This window comes from Muscardinus avellanarius (assembly GCF_963383645.1).
Source record: "Muscardinus avellanarius genome assembly, chromosome: 15".
Classification (NCBI taxonomy): Eukaryota; Metazoa; Chordata; class Mammalia; order Rodentia; family Gliridae; genus Muscardinus; species Muscardinus avellanarius.
In genome coordinates, this window is record NC_137801.1 from 7,738,486 (window position 1) to 7,759,361 (window position 20,876).

The 20,876-nt window shown below is 44.6% G+C and overlaps 1 protein-coding gene across 1 annotated transcript in view; it reads right to left on the reverse strand.

The window, feature by feature from the left end:
• ROCK2 (Rho associated coiled-coil containing protein kinase 2) overlaps positions 1-20,876 on the reverse strand; it is a gene marked incomplete at both ends in the record, with an annotated part of 130,919 nt that overhangs the window by 68,341 nt on the left and 41,702 nt on the right. Inside the window, 2 exons of the mRNA XM_080711130.1 lie at positions 13,344-13,444; positions 14,374-14,455. Of these exons, the coding sequence (XP_080567256.1) occupies positions 13,344-13,444; positions 14,374-14,455 (183 nt within the window). The remainder of the gene's footprint in view (positions 1-13,343; positions 13,445-14,373; positions 14,456-20,876) is intronic.

The following is a 20,876-nucleotide window of genomic DNA, read 5'->3' on the forward strand; positions in this document are numbered from 1 at the left end:
TAGATAAATGATCCATGTCACAGATCTTTCATGATATAAAAACATAAAATAAATGGATATTTTCCCTGTGAGCAGAGCAAAAAAGACAGTAAGATAAACACATTTTGCCATCTTGGAATTACAGAGCTCATTACTCTGTAAGAAATGCCTTTTCAGATGGTATCATCTCTACTCAAAGAAGTTAAATGACGTGGTACTGACTAACCACACTTTCAACATGCTGCCCCTGTTCCAATGTTCTCCCCAACCTCACTTCTTCAGGTGACTAACTCCTTAACCTCTTAACTCAGATGTCATTTCCTCACAGCAAGCCCTTCACTATCTCTCCAATCTCAACTTGGCACATCCCTCCAATGGCATGCAGATCTTTCCTTCACAGTATTTATCTCAATCTGAAATAATAATTTTACTTGCTTAATCTTCACCTCTTCCACCAGACCACCACTTTCAGAAAGACAAAGACCACATGCTGTACCCTTAGAGACTGCTAGCACAATTCCTGGAACACAAGGGTGCTGATTAAGCACGTCGATGGAGAGATGAACCGTGTGTATCTGACAATGAACTCTTAACATTTACTTAACACTACTATAACCCAGGGAGTGTCCCACATGCTTTCTATGTATGATCACGTCTCAGTCTTACAGAAAACCTATACATTACAAATGCTATTGTTAGCGCCGGGCGTGGTGGCGCACGCTTACAATCCCCGCGCGTGGGAGGCGGAGACAGGAAGATCACGCAGGTTCGAAGCCAGCTGTGCTGGCTTAAGAGACCCTGTTTCCAAATAAAAAGTATAAAATAGGTCTGGGAGTGTAGTCCGGAGGTAGAAGGGCTTCCAGGAACCCCAATACCACCAATAATAATAATAATAATAATAATAATAATAAAAAATGCTATTGTTATCTTCATTCAACAGATAAGAGAGGAATCGAGAGGTTAAGTAGCTTGGCCAAAATCACACTAGCTAGTGACTGAGGCAGAATTCAACTATACACAGCTTACCTCTTGAGCCAGCATACTTATATATATGGTTTACTAGTGACATATCAAAGCGCTTTTACAGTAAGAATTGTACTTGTAGAAATTGATTAATGGGCCCTCTGTGGTAATGTATTTTTAACTTGACAAGAAAAAAGCAATTCACATGGAAAGACAAATGTGTACTATTATGAAACTTCTTTCAAATAACTAGAAAAACATAACCACATAAAACATGCGCCCTGTTTGGAACATGTGCCAAATGTGGAACACTCTCTACACATGCACCTACAAACGCTAATCTACCCATTATGTACAAGTCAACTCAAACAACCAGAGACAGAAGCAGCACCGGGCTTTTCCTTTACAACCGTATCCTTCTTATCCCTGCCAAAGGTAAGAGCCAAGAAGCAAAGCCAAAGCAAACACGCCACAGCTCTTGGGTCAGGTCATCAGATTCAAGGAATGCTAAAATAGTTTCATTTTTAAAAACATAAGATTCTGTTTCTGCATATCTTGTGGCCAAAACAAATTCTGGGATGGAAAATTAACAACAGCATAAATAAAGCCTTGTATATCTAAATATTTTCCTTTTCTTCCTTCAAAAATTAATTTATAATAATCAAACTAATACATAAAAATGAATACTGTGACATTAAAACAAAACAAAGCATTGGGCATGGTGGTGCACACTTGTAATCCCCGCACTTGGGAGGTGGAGACAGGAAGATCGCACAGGTTCAAAGCCAGCCATGCTGGCTTAAGAGACCCTGTTTCCAAATAAAAATAGGTCTGGGAGTGTAGCCTGGAGGTAGAAGGGTTTCCAGGAGCCCCAGTACCACCAAAACAAACAAACAAACAAACAAACAAGTCAGGAAGGTGTAGTGGCATACACCTATAATCCCAGTACTTAGAAGGCTAAGAGGATCACAATCTCAAGGCCAGCCTCAGCAACTTAGTGCAAACCTCAGCAAATTAGGGAAACCCTGTTTCAAAATAAAATAAAACCAAAAAGAGTTGGGGGTGTAACTAGGACATAAAATATTTCTGGGTTCAATCCTAAGTACCAAAAAATTTTTACAGTTAAAAATATGACAGGTCAAAGTCTGTCATATGTCCATTCAAAATTCAACTCTAAATTCTAATGCCTCTTTCACAACTACATTGTAGGCAGTATGCAGAAACAATATTATCTATGTATTAAAAAATATAGTGTGGTTTTATATATTTAATAAGCAATAATAACAAGAGTTAACAGGGGATACTATAACCAAGCATAACTCACTCAATTCCCCACAATGACCTTCATACAATAGGTATTACTGCCTATACCGCAGGTTCAAACTCCAGGGATTTATGCTATGGTCACCATGATCTTTGAGTTGAAACACAGCAGTGCTCAGCTGTATCTACTGTATCTTTCCTTATTTTACAGGATTTTTCATAACTGAGCTGGCATGTACCCCAACATCACTGTCTCCATTACAGCATCAAAGCACTGAGGCTTCACCATTTTCACTGAAAACCAACCAGTCAACCAACAAAATACCACAATCAAACACTAATATAACACTGTCACCTTCCAAGGCAGTCCTTTCCTCAAATCCACTCCAAACTGATCTGTCAATGGTTTACAGGATCAGACTTGCTGAAGAAACCACCGAAGGGGGAGTAGGAGTGGCAGGTCAAGGGAAGCTAAATGTAGCCACATCTAAAAATTAAAAACTAGGGGATCCAGTCTTAGAAGCCCCTATACGTAGGAGTCAACTGGTTGTCAAAGTAAATACTGGGGGAAATCCCTTCATGCTTCTATCTGGGAGAGAGAAAAAGGAATAAAGGAATCATTTTGAAATATACAAAAGACTCTACTCTTCTTTTTCTTGGTTTTTTTTTTTTTTTTTTTTTTTTTTTGGTGGTACTGGGGTTCCTGGAAGCCCTTCTACCTCTGGGCTATACTCCCAGACCTATTTTTTATATTTTTATTTAAAAACAGGGTCTCTTAAGCCAGCACAGCTGGCTTCGAACCTGCGCGATCCTCCTGTCTCTGCCTCCCAAGCGCGGGGATTACAAGTGTGCACCACCACGCCCGGCAACTCTGCTCTTCTTAATAAGGGGTCAGTAAAAAGTATCTAACCAGAGCCTAGAAACGTGAGAAAGGAACTACAGCATTCTGGCCTGTCCCAGTGCTGAAGTGCACAGTCCAGAGGCACAGGTTCACTAGCAGACTGAGATCTAATCACAGGACTGCAGATGCTTCTCCTCCCTCCACGCCTTATACCACATTACTAAATGCCTAGTTACAGCAGCTCCTTTTACCCAACATCTAGCTACCAAGAAAAAAGTATGTGGCATCCTAAAAGACAAAAAAACATAAGGTGAAGGGATAGCAAGTAGCAGAAGCAGACATAGCTTCAACCGCCAATACCAAAAAAAGAAAATCTTCGACACAAATTACCAGAAAACCTAAATTAGCACTATATTAAAAGAATTATACACCATGACCAAGTGGAATTTATTTCTAGAATGCAAGAAGGCCTAAATATATGAAAGTCAATCAATGTGAATACACCACACTGACATAACCTGGGGAAAACACATACTCATGAGGCAGGAAAAGCATCCAACAATGTGCAGCACACTCTGGTGATTAAACACCAACATCCAACAAGTCAGGAATAGGGAGAACTGCTCAGGATAACAACGACATGTGTGAAATGCCCGCAGTGCGCATCACTCCTCGGTGGAGGCCACAAGCTTCTCCTCTAAGACCAGGAACAAGGCGAGCACACCTGCTTGTGCCACGTCATTCAACATACCACTGGGAGTGCCAGACACAGCACTCAGGCGAAAGGGAAAAAGACAGACATGCTCTCTAGCCAGCTGTCTTTGTGCACAAACACTCAAAAGATTTTTAGCAAGCCAGGCTTGGTGATGCAAGAGAGGCTGAGACAGGATCACAGGTTCAAGAGCAGCCTCAGCAACTTAGCAAGGCCCTCAGAAACTCAGTGAGACAGTTTCAAAATAAAAAATAAGGCCAGGTATATAGCTCAGAGGTAGAATGCCCCGGGGCTCAATCCCTAGTACAAACAAAACAACAACAACAAAAAAAAAACCTACCAAAAAATGTTAGAATTAAGGAAAACAGCAGGATGCAAAGTCAACACTCAAAAATGGGTTATTTTTCTATACACTAAGAATATATAATCTGAAATGGAAAAAACCAAAACAATTTTTGTTGTGAATCTAAATTTGCTCTTTAAAATGAAAGAAAATCCAGGTGTGGTGGCACACATTTGTAATCCCAGTACTTGAAAGGCTGAGACAGGAAGATTGCAAGTTTCAGCCAGACTCAGCTACTTAGTGAGGCCCTCCACAATTTAATGAAACTCTGTTTCACAATAAAAAATAAAAAATAGGGCTGGGGAATTCAGAGGTAGAATGCCCCTGGGTTCAATCCTCAGTGCCACAAAAATAAATAAATAAATAAATAAATAAATAAATAAATGACAAAAACAAAAGCAGAGCATCTAGAATGAATATTCTGAGCATAGTCCAATTGTGTCAAAATAAACTTACCTCTGCCCTTTATCTTAGATATTATTTTTTTAATTTATTTTTATTCATTTATTTTTAATTGGTGCATTGTAGTCATATATCAATCACATTGGAGTATAAGACTTGAGAGGATATACAAGCACACATCATCCAATTAGCCCTCATCCAGCCCCCATCCCATTCCCTCCCCCTCCCTCCATCCCATGCTTGTTTGGTGATTAACTTTGATACATTTGTTTATGTACCTCCTGCTTTTTAAAGAGGCTCCAAACTCCCCTATTCCATACCCTCTGATTGGTCACCTTAGTTGCTTCACTACAAGGCCCTTTCTATAGCTCGACCTCTTCCTGTTGCCCCTTTCCTCCTAGTTATTGCTGATTAGGGGAAACATCTGATTTATATTTTCTGCGATATTTCTCTGTGCATGCCGCGACGGCCCCAGTAGTGGCCTGGCTACCTGGAGGACTGATCCAGACCTCGCTGGCCCCGACACCAGCCTAACCCCTCAGCTGGCTCCGATCCTGGCCTCGGAGGCCCCAGTAGCGGCCTTGCCTCACAGAAGGCTCCGATGCAGGCCATTGGCCCCGGCACCGGCCTAACCCCTCGGCAGCCTCTTATCCTGGCCTAGGAGGCCCCAGCACCGGCCTTGCCTCATGGCAAACTCCGATGCCGGCCTCACTGGCCCCAGCACCAGCCTAACCTCTCGGCAGTCTCCAATCCTAGCCTCGGAGGCCTCAGTAGCGGCCTTGCCACATGAAAGGCTCCGAGGCCGGCCGCTGGCCCCCCTACTGGCCTAACCCCTCGGCAGGCTCCAATCCAGGCCTCGGAGGCCCCAGCACCGGCCTTTCCTCATGGTGAGCTCCAATCCTGGCCTTGCTGGCCCTGGCACCGGCCTAACCCCTTGGCAGGCTCCTATCCCGGCCTTGAAGGCCCCAGCATCGGCCTAACCCCTCGGCAGGCTCCGATCTCGGCCTCAGAAGCCCCAGTAGTGGCCTTGCCTCATGGCAGGCTCCGATGTCAGCCACTGGCCCTGGCACCGGCCTAACCCCTCAGCAGGCTCCGATCACTGTCTTGAAGCCCCAGCACCGGCCTTGCCTCACGGCAGGCTCCGATCCCGGCCTTGCTGGCCCCAGCACTGGCCTAACACCTCGGCAGGCTCCGATCCCAGCCTCGGAGGCTCCAGCACCGGCCTTGCCTCACGGCAGGCTCCAATCTCAGCTTTGCTATGTCCGTCGCCGGCCTCACCCCTCGGCAGGCTCCAATCCGAGCACCCTCTTCACCCAACCAATTGTCCCACGTTCTCGAGGGTGCGTGGTGGTAACATTCTGCCTCTGGGGTTATTATTTCAAAGGTTCCAAGTGTAATGCATCAGATCTCTGCCTCCCCTGAGTACTGGCCACTGCCACTGCCACTGCCTCCACCATTTCAAATCCTTCCTAGGCTCTTTTTCCACTCTGAATGCTGTCCAGTGTTCCTAAGCATGAGTGATGGTAGCATTTGACATTTGGTGTAATTGCTTCAAAAAAAAAAAAAATAAGGTTGGTAGGATCCGATTTCTGCTTCTCCTGAATACAAGTCTCCACCGCCATCACGGAGACCGCTTTTCAGCACCGCCTTTCTCCTTGGTCTCCGCTAAACTCTCTCCTTACAGGTGATGTCCAAGATTCTTAACAATATAGAGAAACAGCAGTCCTCCTTCACGGGGAATTTTTCCATAAGTTCCAATGCATTTGGATAAGTTTTGTCTGCATCTCCAATGTCCTGGCATCTGCCAGGGCTTTCTTAACTCCTCTCTAATATTTTTTCTTTTCCTTTTCCTTTTTTTTTTTTTTTTTTAATAAGAGAAGACAGTATATGTGGTTTGAGGAGGTAGTGGGATCAGGCACTCAGTAGCACTGTGACCCGGTCGGTTTCCCCATGGGTCCAGCGTGCTCTGCACTACTCCGCATGGGGCCCAGAGTCCCGTGACCCAGGCCCCTGCTGGCGTGCCCCGCGCGACCCTGGCCCGGGACCCAGGGTACTGGGCCCGGTTTCGCCAGGGGTCTGGCATGCTACGCACGGTCCAGTCTGGGGCCCAGAGTCCCGCGACCCGGGCCCCTGCTGGTGTGCCCCGCGCGACCCCCGCCCGGGACCCAGAGTCTTACTGTGCCCGGCTTCTCCAGGGTTCTGGCGTGCTACGCACGGTCCAGCTCAGGGCCCAGGGTCCCGTGACCCCGGGCCCCGGCTGGCGTGCCCCGCGCGACCCCCGCCCGGGACCCAGGGTACTGGGCCCAGTTTTTCCAGGGGTCTGGCATGCTACGCACAGTCCAGTCCGGGGCCCAGAGTCCCACAACCCAGGCCCCTGCTGGTGTGCCCCGCACAACCCCCGCTCGGGACCCAGAGTCTTACTGTGCCCGGCTTCTCCAGGGGTCTGGCGTGCTACGCGTGGTCTGGTCTGGGGCCCAGAGTCCTGCGACCCGGGCCCCAGCTGGCGTGCCCCGCGCGACCCCCGCCCAGGACCCAGGGTACTGGGCCCGGTTTCTCCAGGTGTCTGGCGTGCTACATGCGGTCCAGCCCAGGGCCCAGAATCCCTCGACCCGGGCCCCAGCTGGCGTGCCCCGCACCTATCTTAGATATTATATTACAACAAACCAATTTGTATGGGAGGGGGAGTAACTGGGGATTAAACCCTTGGGCATTCTACTTCTGAGCTATACTATCATTCCTTTTTATCTTTTGCTTTAAAGCAGAGTCCTGCTAGACTGCTAAGAATCTCCACATTGCTGAGGCTGTCCTTGAACCTGCAATGCTCCTAAGGCTCCCAAGTACTGAGATTACAGAAGTATGCTACCACACTCAGCTTCTCTCATCCCTAATTTTAAATTATTTTTGGTAACCTCATCATTAATGACTTGCTCAATACCATTAAGCAATCTATTTTTTATGCTCTTCAAATCTGGGTAGATTCATTTTGGTTAAATTTTACTCTTTCTATATGACCAATGATCTTTCCTGGTAATACTTCTGGATTTTGGCCCCTCATTGACTAAACTTATCCTCAATATGCTTCAGGTTAAATTATCTGCAAAGGGCCTGGCCCGCTCCCAGTAAGGCCCAGTTCCAGGCTGGGGGAGGGCGGCCCTACCCACTCCCAGGAAGGCCCAGAGCTGGGCTGGGGGCAGGCAGCCCAGCCGGCTCCCGGGAAGGCCTGGTTCTGGGCTGGGGGTGGGCGGCCCAGCCCACTCCCAGGAAAGCCCAGAGCTGGGCTGGGGACAGGCGGCCCGGTCCGCTACCAGGAAGGCCCGGTGCCGGGCGGGAGGCCAAGCTGCAGGTACCTAGGAACTCAGTGCTGCTGTGCAGCGCTGGGCCACGATGCACTTAGAACAGCAGATCCTGCTCTGTGCATCGAGGCTGTGGGACTCTGCTCTTGGAAGGTAGAAAAAGTTCATTGGTACTGAGTGCCTGATCCCACAACCTCTTCAAACCACACATACTGTCTTCTCTTATTAAAAAAAAGAAAAGAAAAGAAAAAGAAAGAAAAAGAAAGAAAAAGAAAAAGAAAAAAGAAAAAAAAACTATTGGAGAGGGGTCAAGATGGCCATGGCGCCAGCCAGGATTCTGGAGATGCAGACAAAACATATCCAACTGACCTAGAACTTTTGGAAAAATTCCCCGCGAAGGGGGACTGCTGCTTCTTTACATGCTTAAGAATCCTGGACATCATCTGTTAAGGAGGGAGCTCAGCGGAGACCTAGGAGGAAGGCAGTGTTGGCAGGGTGGCTGCGGTGGCGGAGGAGGCTTATATTTGGGAGAGGCAGATAACTGATCCAACCCACACTGATCTGAAGAAATTGCCCCAAAGGTGAAATATTACCGTCGCAGATGCTCAGAAATACTGGAAAATATGCAGTGTGGGAAAAAGAGTTTGGGAAAGAATTGAGATGGTGGAGGCAGCGGCAATGGCAGCAGTTAGTACTTAGGAGAGCAGAGATCCGATGCAACACACCTGGATCTTTTGAAGAAATAACCCCAGAGGCAGAACGCCACCACCGCACACGCTTGGGAACTTGGGACAACATGCTGTGTGAAGAGGGTGCTCGGATCAAAGCCTGCCGAGGGGTGAGGCCGGTGCCGGGGTCAGCGAGGCCGGGATGGAAGCCTGCAGTGAGGCAAGGCCAGTGCAGGGGTCTCCAAGGCCAGGATCAGAGCCTGCTGAGGAGTGAGGCCAGTGCCCGGGCCAGCCTGGTCGGGATTGGGGCCCGCAGTGAGGCAAGGCTGGTGCTAGGGCTTCCGAGGCCAGGATTGGAGCCTGCCGAGAGATGAGGCTGATGCCAGGGCCAGAGAGGCTGGGATCAGAGCCTGCCGTGTGGCAACACCAAGTGCTGGGGCCTCCGAGGCCGGGATCAGAACCTGCCAAGGGGTTAGGCCTATGCCGTCACCAGCAAGGCTGGGATCGGAGCCTGCCATGAGGCTAAACTGGTGCTGGGGCCTCCGAGGCTGGGATTGGAGCCTGCCGTAAGGCAAGACAGTGCTGGGGCCTCCAAGGCTGGGCTCGGAGCCTGCCAAGGGATTAGGCCGGTGTCAGGGCCAACGAGGCCGGGATCGGAACCTGCCGTGACGCAAGTCTGGTACTCGGGACTCCAAGGCCGGGATCAGAGCCTGCCAAGTGGTTAGGCCGGTGCAGGGGCCAGTGAGGCCGGGATTGGTGCCTGCCAAGGGGTGAGGCTGGTGCTGGGGCCAGCGAGGCCAGGATAGGGGCCTGCCATGAGGAAAGGCCGATGCTGGAACCAGTGAGGCCAGAATCAGAGTCTGCCGGGTGGCCAGGCCAGTGCCGGGGCCATCAAGAGTGGGATCGGAACTTGTAATACGGCATACATAGAGAAATATCACAGAAAATAAAAAACCAGATGCTTTCCCTAATATGGGAAGAAATAGGTAATAGGAGATCTAGTTGAAGAAAGGGCCCTATAGAGGAGCAATTAAGGTGACCAATCAGAGGGAATGGGATGAGGGAGGATGGAATCTCTTTAAAACTCATGATGTGCGTAAACAAATGTATCAAAATTAATCACCAATCAAGCATGGGATTGAGGGAGGGGGAGGAAATGGGATGGGGATTGGATAAGGGCTAATTAGATGATGTGTGCTTGTATAGCCTCACAAGTCTTGTATTCCATTGTGATGTATTACTACAATGCACCAATAAAAATATATTGTTTTAAAAAATTTTAAATTTTTTTAAATTATCTGCAAAATTATTCGAAATGTCACCACTGCATCCAAATAAGTCATTAATATCACAGAACCTGCACTTGAGAATCTGTGCAACGTACCACCCATGGTTTCACCAGCCTCCTAAGAATAGAGCTATTAGTTATTAAGCAGCACATACAGTTACTCAAATGACATTTCTCTACATCTCCCTAAGTATGTAAGACTTCTTCAGATACCTTATAGATATATTACACCTATATCAGCACCCTGATGTACAATTCCAATAAGCCAATCAAAGAATGAAGCAATGAAAGAGAGGGAAAAGGAAAAGGTTTACAGTCTGTCACAAGTGTTTATAAACCCAGCTGAGTCCTGCTTTTCTCAGTGCTCCATCAAGAGGAATAAAATAAGCCGGGTGTGGTGGCACACGCTTGTAATCCCCACGCTTGGGAGGCGGAGACAGGAGGATCGCACAGGTTCGAAGCCAGCCTCGCTGGCTTAAGAGACCTTTGTTGGGGCCCACTCGGCAGGACCGAGGTGGCACCCAGGCTTGTTGCCAGCGTGGACTCAAGATGGCGCCTGGGCTTGCAGCCAAGTCACGAGGCTCACAAGGCTGGCGGTGCCCTGAGCCTGCGCAGTGAGCCCTATCAGGCGCCTTATGGATAATTAGTGACGCAACGCCTCGTGCTACCACCTGCCCGCCCAGGAGAAGGTTAAAAAGCGCGCATGCCCTAGCGGAAAGAAGGAGAAGGAGCTAAGAGAAAAGGAGAAGGAGAAGAGGGTTGGTGGACAGGAAGAGCAGTTTCTTGGCGGACTGCTCTGGGCTCCGAGCTGCGACGGACATGTTCACAAAGCCACCACTGTGACCGGTGTGTGCTGCAGCAGAGACATAGAGTGCCAGAAGGAGGGTTGGTGGAGTGATGAGGGAGAGGATAGAAGACTGATGTTGTTTTTACCTGAGAGGGCGTTGAGAGAGCATTAAAGAGGAATGGTAACTGTATAAGAACCTGGGGTAATAAAACTGGAGAGGAAGATCGTGTCTTTGATCAGAACCTCGGCAGTCCAGGGCAGCTGGCTGGTAAGTACTCCTTTGACTCCGAAAAGGGAGGAGGAGGCTCCGTTTACGGAGGGTTATTTTCCCCGATCAAAGGGGACTCCATTAAGGAGGATATTTTTTAGTGTAAGCAAGTTATTTTCCCCGATCAAAGGGGGCTCCATTAAGGAGGATACAAGATAGGAATAAATAAGGCTCGCGGATAAGCGAGGCTCGCAGAAAAGCGAGGGACAGCGCTGTGAAGGTTCGCAGGTGTTGCGACGAAAAGGTCTAAGGTTACTAAAGTGAAAGCAGCCATTTTAGAAAATTTGAAAGCGAAAGAGATTTCTAAGAAGGAAGAAGCTCTGTTAGAATTCATAGAAAAAATGAAACGCCCTAAACCTTCCGCTCCTCCCCCTCCCTCTCCTAATCCGCCACCATAGATGGAAGACACCTGAGGTTAGTTGGAAAAGGCGCCTAATGTGTAAAGGATAGGTCAGAAGATTAGTTCCTAACGTAAGAGTTGTAAACTGCTGCTCGGTACCGTAGAGATGAGTTGTTTTCTTTAAGATCTTTGGGGAATTATTTCTACTTTCCCTCTTCCTTTACCTTGGTTAATGATAGTTTAGGTTGTTTTATTGATACCTGTTTTCTGACTTTCTGCTATGCTTCTATGCACCCTTGGAGACTTTGGAATTTCTGCTCTTATTGCTGTAATTGTGGCCTCTGTGGCCGTGGCAGTTATTGCAGCCACTATGAATGCTCTATCCTCACATGTGGCTGCTGGCATGGCTCAGCAAGCTCAATTATCTGGACTATATGTATAACGTATGTGCAGTATCAGAATTTCTCCTATGCAGGCAATTTGTTTCGTCAATTAAGCAAGACGCTTCTAGGAACTTGGAGCCGTGAATTTGAACACACCATGATTGAGCTATGAGCATCCATCGCTGCAATTAATTCTACCCGCGTGGAAGTCGCCGCAGTACAACAATGAATGGACTTAATACACGGAACATTGGGTTTTTTTAAAAGACTGGGGTGGCATGGCGTTCTGGGCATTCTTGCTGGTGGTAGCATGATGTTTCATGGTTGGATATATCAGGCGAACTCGACAACGCACACTGCAACAACAGCGCATATTGGTGCAAGCTATGGCAGCCCTTGAAGCTGGCTTATCTCCCCATGTATGGCTCAGTATGCTGGATCGGTAGTCAGTGACGGGTAAGATCGTCCCCGGGACCTTTCAACCTAAGACAGGGAAACAATCATGCTATTGTTCTCCCAATGACGGGTAAGAATGGTCCTTGAGGGTCGGCAACCTAAGACAGGCACGATCCCGAGCCTTATTTTAATAAAACAAAAAGGGAGATATGTTGGGGCCCACTCGGCAGGACCGAGGTGGCACCCAGGCTTGTTGCCAGCGTGGACTCAAGATGGCGCCTGGGCTTGCAGCCAAGTCACGAGGCTCACAAGGCTGGCGGTGCCCTGAGCCTGCGCAGTGAGCCCTATCAGGCGCCTTATGGATAATTAGTGACGCAACGCCTCGTGCTACCACCTGCCCGCCCAGGAGAAGGTTAAAAAGCGCGCATGCCCTAGCGGAAAGAAGGAGAAGGAGCTAAGAGAAAAGGAGAAGGAGAAGAGGGTTGGTGGACAGGAAGAGCAGTTTCTTGGCGGACTGCTCTGGGCTCCGAGCTGCGACGGACATGTTCACAAAGCCACCACTGTGACCGGTGTGTGCTGCAGCAGAGACATAGAGTGCCAGAAGGAGGGTTGGTGGAGTGATGAGGGAGAGGATAGAAGACTGATGTTGTTTTTACCTGAGAGGGCGTTGAGAGAGCATTAAAGAGGAATGGTAACTGTATAAGAACCTGGGGTAATAAAACTGCTTGAGGAAGATCGTGTAAGAGTCGTCACTGCGCACGACAGACCTTGTTTCCAAATAAAAAATATAAAATAGGTCTGGGAGTGTAGCCCGGAAGTAGAAGGGTTTCCAGGACCCCCGGAAACACCAAAATAAATAAAATAAAATAAAAGAGGAATAAAATACTACTGTATTCAAGGAAGAGAGTTTAACTCTAATTTAACCCTAAGGACAAAATCAGGAGTCTCAGATGCTTAGGCAACAAAAATACATATATTTTATAGTTCCTCATTTAAATATATACATTTAATATTTATTGTCAATATTTATACTTCAAGTTGGTATCACTCAGCCTGAGATAAATTTCAGATATATTTTCAGTTATTAAAATTTTTTTAGATAAGTCTTCGTTCATCAAGCAAGAATGCTTCTAATCTCAATATTCTTAAAAAAAATTCAATAGCTAGGTTGGAATATTAACTGCTAGGCAGATCACAGGTGAAGCCAAGCTCTCATAGTTCCAAATGACAGTGCTTCAGACCTGGAAGAGCCCTGGTGTTAATAAAATGCCTCTTGTTATAGATGAGAACACTGAGGCCTGCAGAGATAGAGTGACGTCACTCTAACTTCTGGCATGGCTGAGCATTATTCAGCTGCTAGATAATGTTTCACAAAGTCCTAATGTCAAAAAAGTAGTAAAAACAAGTATCTTCTTACCAACTGGACTTCGCCAAATGCACCTCTTCCAATAACTTTTACAACATCATAGTCTTCTGCCTTCATCTGTAGACCTCTGATTTTTTTCACAATTTTCTCATCTATGATGAAAAGATCAAATTTATAGTATCAACCATATTTATTAGAAGTATCTTAAAATAATCATAAAATCTGTAAACAAATTTTTAAGAAAGTGGACTTAGTATTCAACTAAATCTGTTGGTCTTTAAAGGCTTCTGATTAAAGAATCTAACATACATGAACACTACTAACTGCCAAAAAGTCAAGACTGAAAGCCATTCTAATTCTGATGCTTGGCAGGCCAGGTGTCCGCTGACACAGGATAAACTAAGGAACCTAAATCATGGCAGAAAGTTGCCACACAATTACTTGCAAGGGTAATCTTAGTAATTACCAATTTCTTTAAGAAATAATCATACTGCATAAACAGTAACTATAAATGAGATTGTTTACTTGGGGAAATACCCCCATGTCCAGCAATTCCAAATTAAGAGAGTCTACTATGGTGATATGAAGTATGTTTCAATCATTGAGAACTTATTCCAGAATTCAATTTCATTTACCTCTTCCTTGTAACATCAATACTGGCCAGTATTAAGGATTATTACATATGTGGTATTAATTATTATATTACTTTTCCTAACACAGACTAAAATGTCTAAATTTATGGAAACATAAAGCTTACTAAGGCTTCTGGGTAATTTAAATCAATGTCTTAAGTTGTCAATCTAAAACCTCCCTTGGAATTGCTATAACTAACTTGTTCTAAAATAGCCAAATAGCCTTAATTAATACAAAATGTTGAGCTTAACCCACTTTATATGATGCAATTCAGTTCTGCAGTTTTGTTTTAAAAATAAAAGAATATCCATTTTTATAAAACAAAAACACTGAAGTTTAGTAAGTTAGTATGCTAACAGGTTGGGTAGGTTAAAAACTTTATGTGCCAAAATATTCATCAAAAGTAGTTATAAGATCAAATATGAAGTCTAAAAGTAAACATACTTACATCTATTTAAGAAATTGTCTATATTCTTATTTTTCCTCAAAGCAGGAAAATCCAAATCAAGGACCAAGGAATTTAAGCCATCCTGTTAAAAAACAAAAATATTAAATGATAGTTTTTGTAATTCCAAAGCACTGAAAAAAGCCTTTACATTTTATATTGTTCTCACTGAATAAATGCCAACCAGATGCTCCACATTCAAGGGCTGTGACTGGTCTCCTGACCTCTGCCAGAGTCTTGGGCTTGCTGGGCTGGGGAGCGAGGGGTTATCTTGGCGATAGAGCAGCTGGCTCCCTGCGCAAGACCCTGGGTTTGATCCCCAGAGAAGAAAGGAGGGGGAAGAGAGGACTACGGAGTTTTTATTCATTTAACAAGCATTAAATTCACACTCTGATACACACACACACACACACACACACACACACACACACACACACACACACCTCTCCCTCTCTCTCCCTTTCTCCCCTCACTTTGAGTCACAAAACTCTCCTTTCCACAGGACAGCCAAGTAGTAACTTTTAAAGGACTCCAGCATTTGAACATATTAGACTATTTTTTTTTTTTTTTTTTTTTTTTTTTGGTGGTACTGGGGCTCCTGGAAGCCCTTCTTCCTCCGGGCTACACTCCCAGACCTATTTTATATTTTTGAAACAGGGTCTCTTACGCCAGCACGGCTGGCTTCGAACCTGCGCGATCCTCCTGTCTCTGCCTCCCAAGCGCGGGGATTACAAGCGTGCGCCACCACGCCCGGCCATATTAGACTATTTTTAAGAGCCAAAATCTCAATATATTTTAATACTTTAGTGTTGAACATGTAAAATCTCAATGTTATGTTTTTATATATCCAGACATACGTTCTGTATTACAATTTCAAATCAAAGAAAAGTGTATTCATTTGGAAAGCATTCTTCCATACATCTATCAACCTCCATAAGAATAAACTATTTAAATGGACAAGGTAAGACCTTCTACCACAAGAGTAATTTTTCCTCGAAGACTTTCCAAAAAGAGGAATATGAACAATCCCTATGGACATGATTTAAACAACACCACGGCTTGACATCAGTAACAACGAAATCCCTGCTTCCCTCAATCCTCCCCAAAACTCTCTCCAGACACGAGATTATGTGAAGATTAAACAATCTAAGAAAGAATCTGAAAACAGTCTATAAAGATTTCCCACAACATCCCTCCCAGTGCATCACAGGGCTTCCCAGCAGCGGGAGAATGTGAGCAAGCTGCTCATTTTGTGTTTTCCAAACCACTTCAGGATGAACCGCTGCTGGACTGTGTGCTTATGCATCCATTTCAGAGACAGGAGGGTACTTTGATCTGCTAATAACTTGTCTTAGAACAATAATATAGGTGGCAACATATACAACTGCAAATTTACATTTTTACTAGATGCTTTATGCTTATGAATTTCTACAACTGAAATTTATCCTATTTAGTGTCACTATTATTTTAAGAAATAAACTCTGGTTCTCAGATACCAGTGTTTTCCGTATTAATTCCTACTGAGACCGAGCATGGGCATACTGGGTTAGTTCAGGGTTCAGATGGGACCTGCCTGTGTCTGAGACCTTCCTTTGTTACACAGTTTCACATACACCAGAGGCAATACATGTTTTTAGTACCTGTGACTTCGGCTGTGATTACTCTTTCAACAAGTGATGTTAAAAAATGAAATAAAGAAAATTTTAGGGAATGAAATCAGAAAATCATAGTAATACATGCATATCCATGTTTACAGCAGCATAATTCCCAATAGCCAAAGTACGGAACCAAGTAAGGTATCCATCAACAGATTAATGGATTACAATATTATGGGCTATACACACAATGGAATTCTACTCAGCAATCAAGACAAACAAAATAATGCCATTTTTAAGAAAATGAAAAGATCTGGAGAAAACCGTGTTAAGTGAGATTAGCCAGACTCAGAAAGTGAAAGGTCAACTGTGTTCTCTCACATGCAGAGCTAGGGAGTAATCGGATACCAGAGGGACTCCAGGTAACAGAGGACCATGTCCAGTGGAGCCACGGAGGTGGTCTAGGGAAGGGGGAATTAATGTAGGAGTCACTTCACAGACATTAGGTACAGACATGAGAATACCAAGGCTGGTCTCGATTTCCTATATGAGGAAGAGGGAGAAGGGAGGGAGCCGGGGAAAGCCCACCAGGTGCTGTGTGCATGTATGTTCCTCTCACTGTGAGCCAAGCACTGTGTGCATGTATGTCATGATGTGAGACTATGATGGACCGATAAGAGTATAAAAACAAGCCAGGCGTGGTGGCACACAATTGTAATCCCAGCATTTGGGAGGCTGAGACAGGAGGATCATGGTTCACGAACAGCCTCAGCTACTGTTTTTTTGGGGGGATGGAACCCAGGGGCATTCTACCTCCAAGCTACACCTTCAGCCCTATTTTTTATTTTTTATTTTGAAACAGGGTCTCACTGAGTTGCAAAGGCCTAAGTAGCTAGGGCTGGCCGTGAACCTGGATCCTCCTGTATTAGCCTCCCAAATGCTAGGATTACAAGTGTGCACTACCACACGGGACTCACAAAGAAAATTTTAAAAGAATAAAAATACATTAAAAACAGCCTTCAATAAAAACTTCAAAGCAATAAAGAAAATGACACCATTTTCCCCTCTCCGCACTCCCAACTGTACAGAAGTGACAGAATATTTCATCACAGCCCCACTGGAACAAAACCACCACCAACTGAAAGTACTCAAGACAGAATGAAAAAATGCCAAGCAATAAGCAGGGACTAAGTCACACAGGTCAATGAGAATTAAAAGTGCCTAAGATAAGGGACCAAAATAAAAGTGACTGCCTAGAAACAAGTGTTGGGGTGAAAGTCTCAGCTCCTAAAAAGGGCACTTGGAGAGAAGAAATTAAAAAAAAAATTCTAACTATTCAACCATCATATTAAACTTGTAACTAGGTGGGTAAGACACAGCTTTCACTTGCTCAGACCCCACAGCTCCCCATCTCTACATCTACTGGCTAAGAAATGTGAAGTCGCTCTGATGCAGGAGCTAACGCAGCAAGCTCTCTACATGTAGAAAGTTAGCGTCAGAAGAAGGCAGAGAGAAAAGTGCTACCCTACTGTACTTTCATAAAAGCAGGCCAAAGCAACAGTCATTTCTCCTGGTACAATTATTATGACGGGAAAAGTATATAATGATCTGTTTTTCCTGAATGTAAGGAGCCTTTTATGCTTCTGCTGTCAAAAAGGAAAAAGGTATTGGACTTTATTTCACTTTTACCATATACCATACACTTGATTTCACTTACACCTTATACTTCTTCTAATTATTAAATATCTAAATAAAATGCTTCCAACAGCAAGGTCTAGAGAGACCATTATCAGTATAGAATGTTTAAAGTGATGTTAGGGTTTGGATCTGAAATGTCCCCCAGGGGTCTGTTGAACTATATCCCTAGACCACACCTTTTGTGATTTTATTCAGTTTTGTAGTGGTGGTCCATACGTGTTAACCGAGTACTCGGGAGGCTGGGACAAGAGTATAGCAGGTTCAAGACTAGCATGTAATAACTTAGCAAGACCCTATCTCAAAATAAAACATAAAGTAGGGCCGAGGCACATATAGCTCTGTCTGCAAATGCCATGCCAGAAATCGGATGACTTACTTGACTTACACAGTCAAGTGATGGCAGAACCAACATGATGTAACAGAGGTTTCTTAGTTATTAGACTTCTTTTGCTTCAATTATTTTTAATAGACCACTTCTGTGGGGGTTTTTTGGGGAGGAGGTACTGGAGATGAAATCCAGGGGCACTCTACCTTGAAGCTTTACTCCCAGTCCTATTTTTTATTCTTTATTTTGAAACAGGGTCTCACTAAGTTGCAGAAGGCCTCACTAAGTAGCTGAGGCTGGCCATGAAACTGCGATCCTCCTATCTCAGCCTCCCAAATACTGGAATTACAAGTGTGTGCCACCACGCTCAGCCACATCTGTGTTGTAATGTGTTGATTTTTACAGTCATTTGATTTCTGATGGCTGGCTAACATGCACTTGCTAAATGTAGGGTTGCAAAAAATTTCTAAGGCAGACAGAGCCTATAAAGCACGGCCTGCGGCGCGTGAAGCAGGCCAAGCCAGGAGCCCTTTCCTGGACACATGGCCTCTGGCGCCTCAGGCTCGGCAGCACAGGACCAGCACAAGTTTCCCTCTCCGCCTCACATGACAGACAGCACTGCAGAGTGCTCCACCTGATTCTGCTTTTATTTAAAATGTTGATTTGAAGTTTTATTCACCGTGGAGTTTTACACTCATTTAATGCTGCAGTGAAATGCTTTTCTTGATTACTTTTTTTTTCCTTTTTCTTCTTTTTCATTTTGGTAGTTTCTTAAATTCTGTGCCCAGGCTTCACGGTCTTTACCCTCAGCCCCACCCTGGCTTCAGAGACTGATCGACCGCTCAGTGAGACAGTCAGTAATCACCGTATATCTTAAAAGAATATGCAGTTAATCACAGTTTCAGGGTGTGTGTATGTGTTGTGTGTGTGTGTTTACTGGGATTGAACTTAAGAGGTGTTCTGCCTTTGAGCTAATACCCCCCCCAGCCTGATTCTAGGCGTGTGCGTGTTTGTGTGTGTGTGTGTTGTGTGTTTACTGGGGATTGAACCTAGGGGTGTTCTGCCTCCGAGCTATACCCCCAGCCTGATTCTATTTATTTTGAAACAGTCTCACTAAGATGCTGAGGCTGGTTTCAAACCCGCGACCCTCCTGTCTCAGCCTACCAAGTACTGGGATTGCAGGTGTGGGCCACCATGCCTGGCCATAGTACTGATTTAATCAAAGACTTATAAGGAAAACTGGGATTAAAAGTAAAGTTAGTAACGGTCCTAGGGGTGACAGTGCAAGTGTGAAGATAATAATGAGCCACTGTTACTTAGAGTGCCTGAGGACCAGGACTGTGCCAACGCGTCCCAGGACACTACTGCAGGTCATTTTCCTAGCAGACCACAGAAGCAGGAGTTAGCATCAGTTTTTAATTGCAGAAATTAAGCTTAGAAGACTGAAAGCAACTTAAAACAGCACAATTAAAAAGTGGCAGGGTTTTTACTGAGCTCGATGTTGATTCAAGTAATCCATAGTACTTTGAATATTTTAATTAAGTTCTGACTTTTTGTTTCTGAAATATTCAGTCAGCAGGAAGATATGAACTGAAGTACTATTCATAATACAGTATATTGTTTAGACACACATAAATAAAATTAAGATCAAATTGTATTTGTATTTGCTAGATTTTGGGGAGGTTACAAATGAACAATTATATCTTTCCTTCTATAAACAAAAGGTTTCCCTACTCAAGGAATATACTAATTTACCCAAAACTCTCCAAAAAATAAAACAGAAAATCAGCAATTTAAGTACCTGCCAATTATAAAATGTCAAAAAAATTAATATATCATCTGTCTGGATGCTATTCTTAGTATAACACTAATATGTAACTGATAAAATATTGACCAGTTAATATTAAAATTACATTCCTACTACTGATTAGATGTATCAAAATTTTTAAAAGTACTTACCCCAAAATTGTCATAAAATTAAAGACGTAGAATGTAAGGTAAGAAATGCTTATTCAAGATATAACAAATAGGTAGGCAAGGTGGTACATGCCTATAATCCCAACACTTGGAAGGCTGAGACAAGATCACAGGTTCAAGGCCAGCCTCAGAAACTTAAGACTATCAGCAACTTACTGAGATCTTCCTTCCAAATAAAACAGAGCTGACAGTACAGCCCCTGGGTTCAATCCCCAGCATCACGCACGCACGCACGCACACACGCACACACACAAAATACACCTGCCAAAAAGAAAGAAAATCCTGCTGGTTTTATTAGTTTTCCTATTTTATGTTCATGGTAATAAAAGTATCTGGCCTCAATATTTAGATGATAACATTAGGAAAAGAGTTGCAGCGTCTTTCCCTTAAGCCAAGTGCTCCAACAGCAACGCCCTCTGCACACAGGGAGCAGGGTCTGTTCATACGGTGCTCGGTGAGGGAAGTGCTCCAGGAAGTCTGGACTACCTAAGAACAGAATGGCCCACACATCGTGGACACCTGCAGCTGGGGGCAGAGAGCATCTCCTGACTATCTCTGCAGTGACTAAGAATGATAAGGAGCACTACACAAAAGCAACATGTTCTTACTATACCTTCTTTTTGGGGGGTTACACAGGAGGTAGGAGACCTGCTAGCCACTCTGACAACAGGGTGATTCCAGCATTTTTTTTTTTAAGGTCAAAAAGGTAAACCAAACAGATACAGTTGTGTTTACTGTGGCTTTATTTACTGGAACATAAAACAATTTAGACACATTCATACCAGTGACAAACAATAGTTCTCCAAGCTTTGTTTCTCTGCTCAATTGTTCAATTAAACAGAACCTTCTCTTTTAATTTCAAACAAAAAGTTTGCCTGTATGGTTTCTACCCCCAAGAACCTAGATACAGA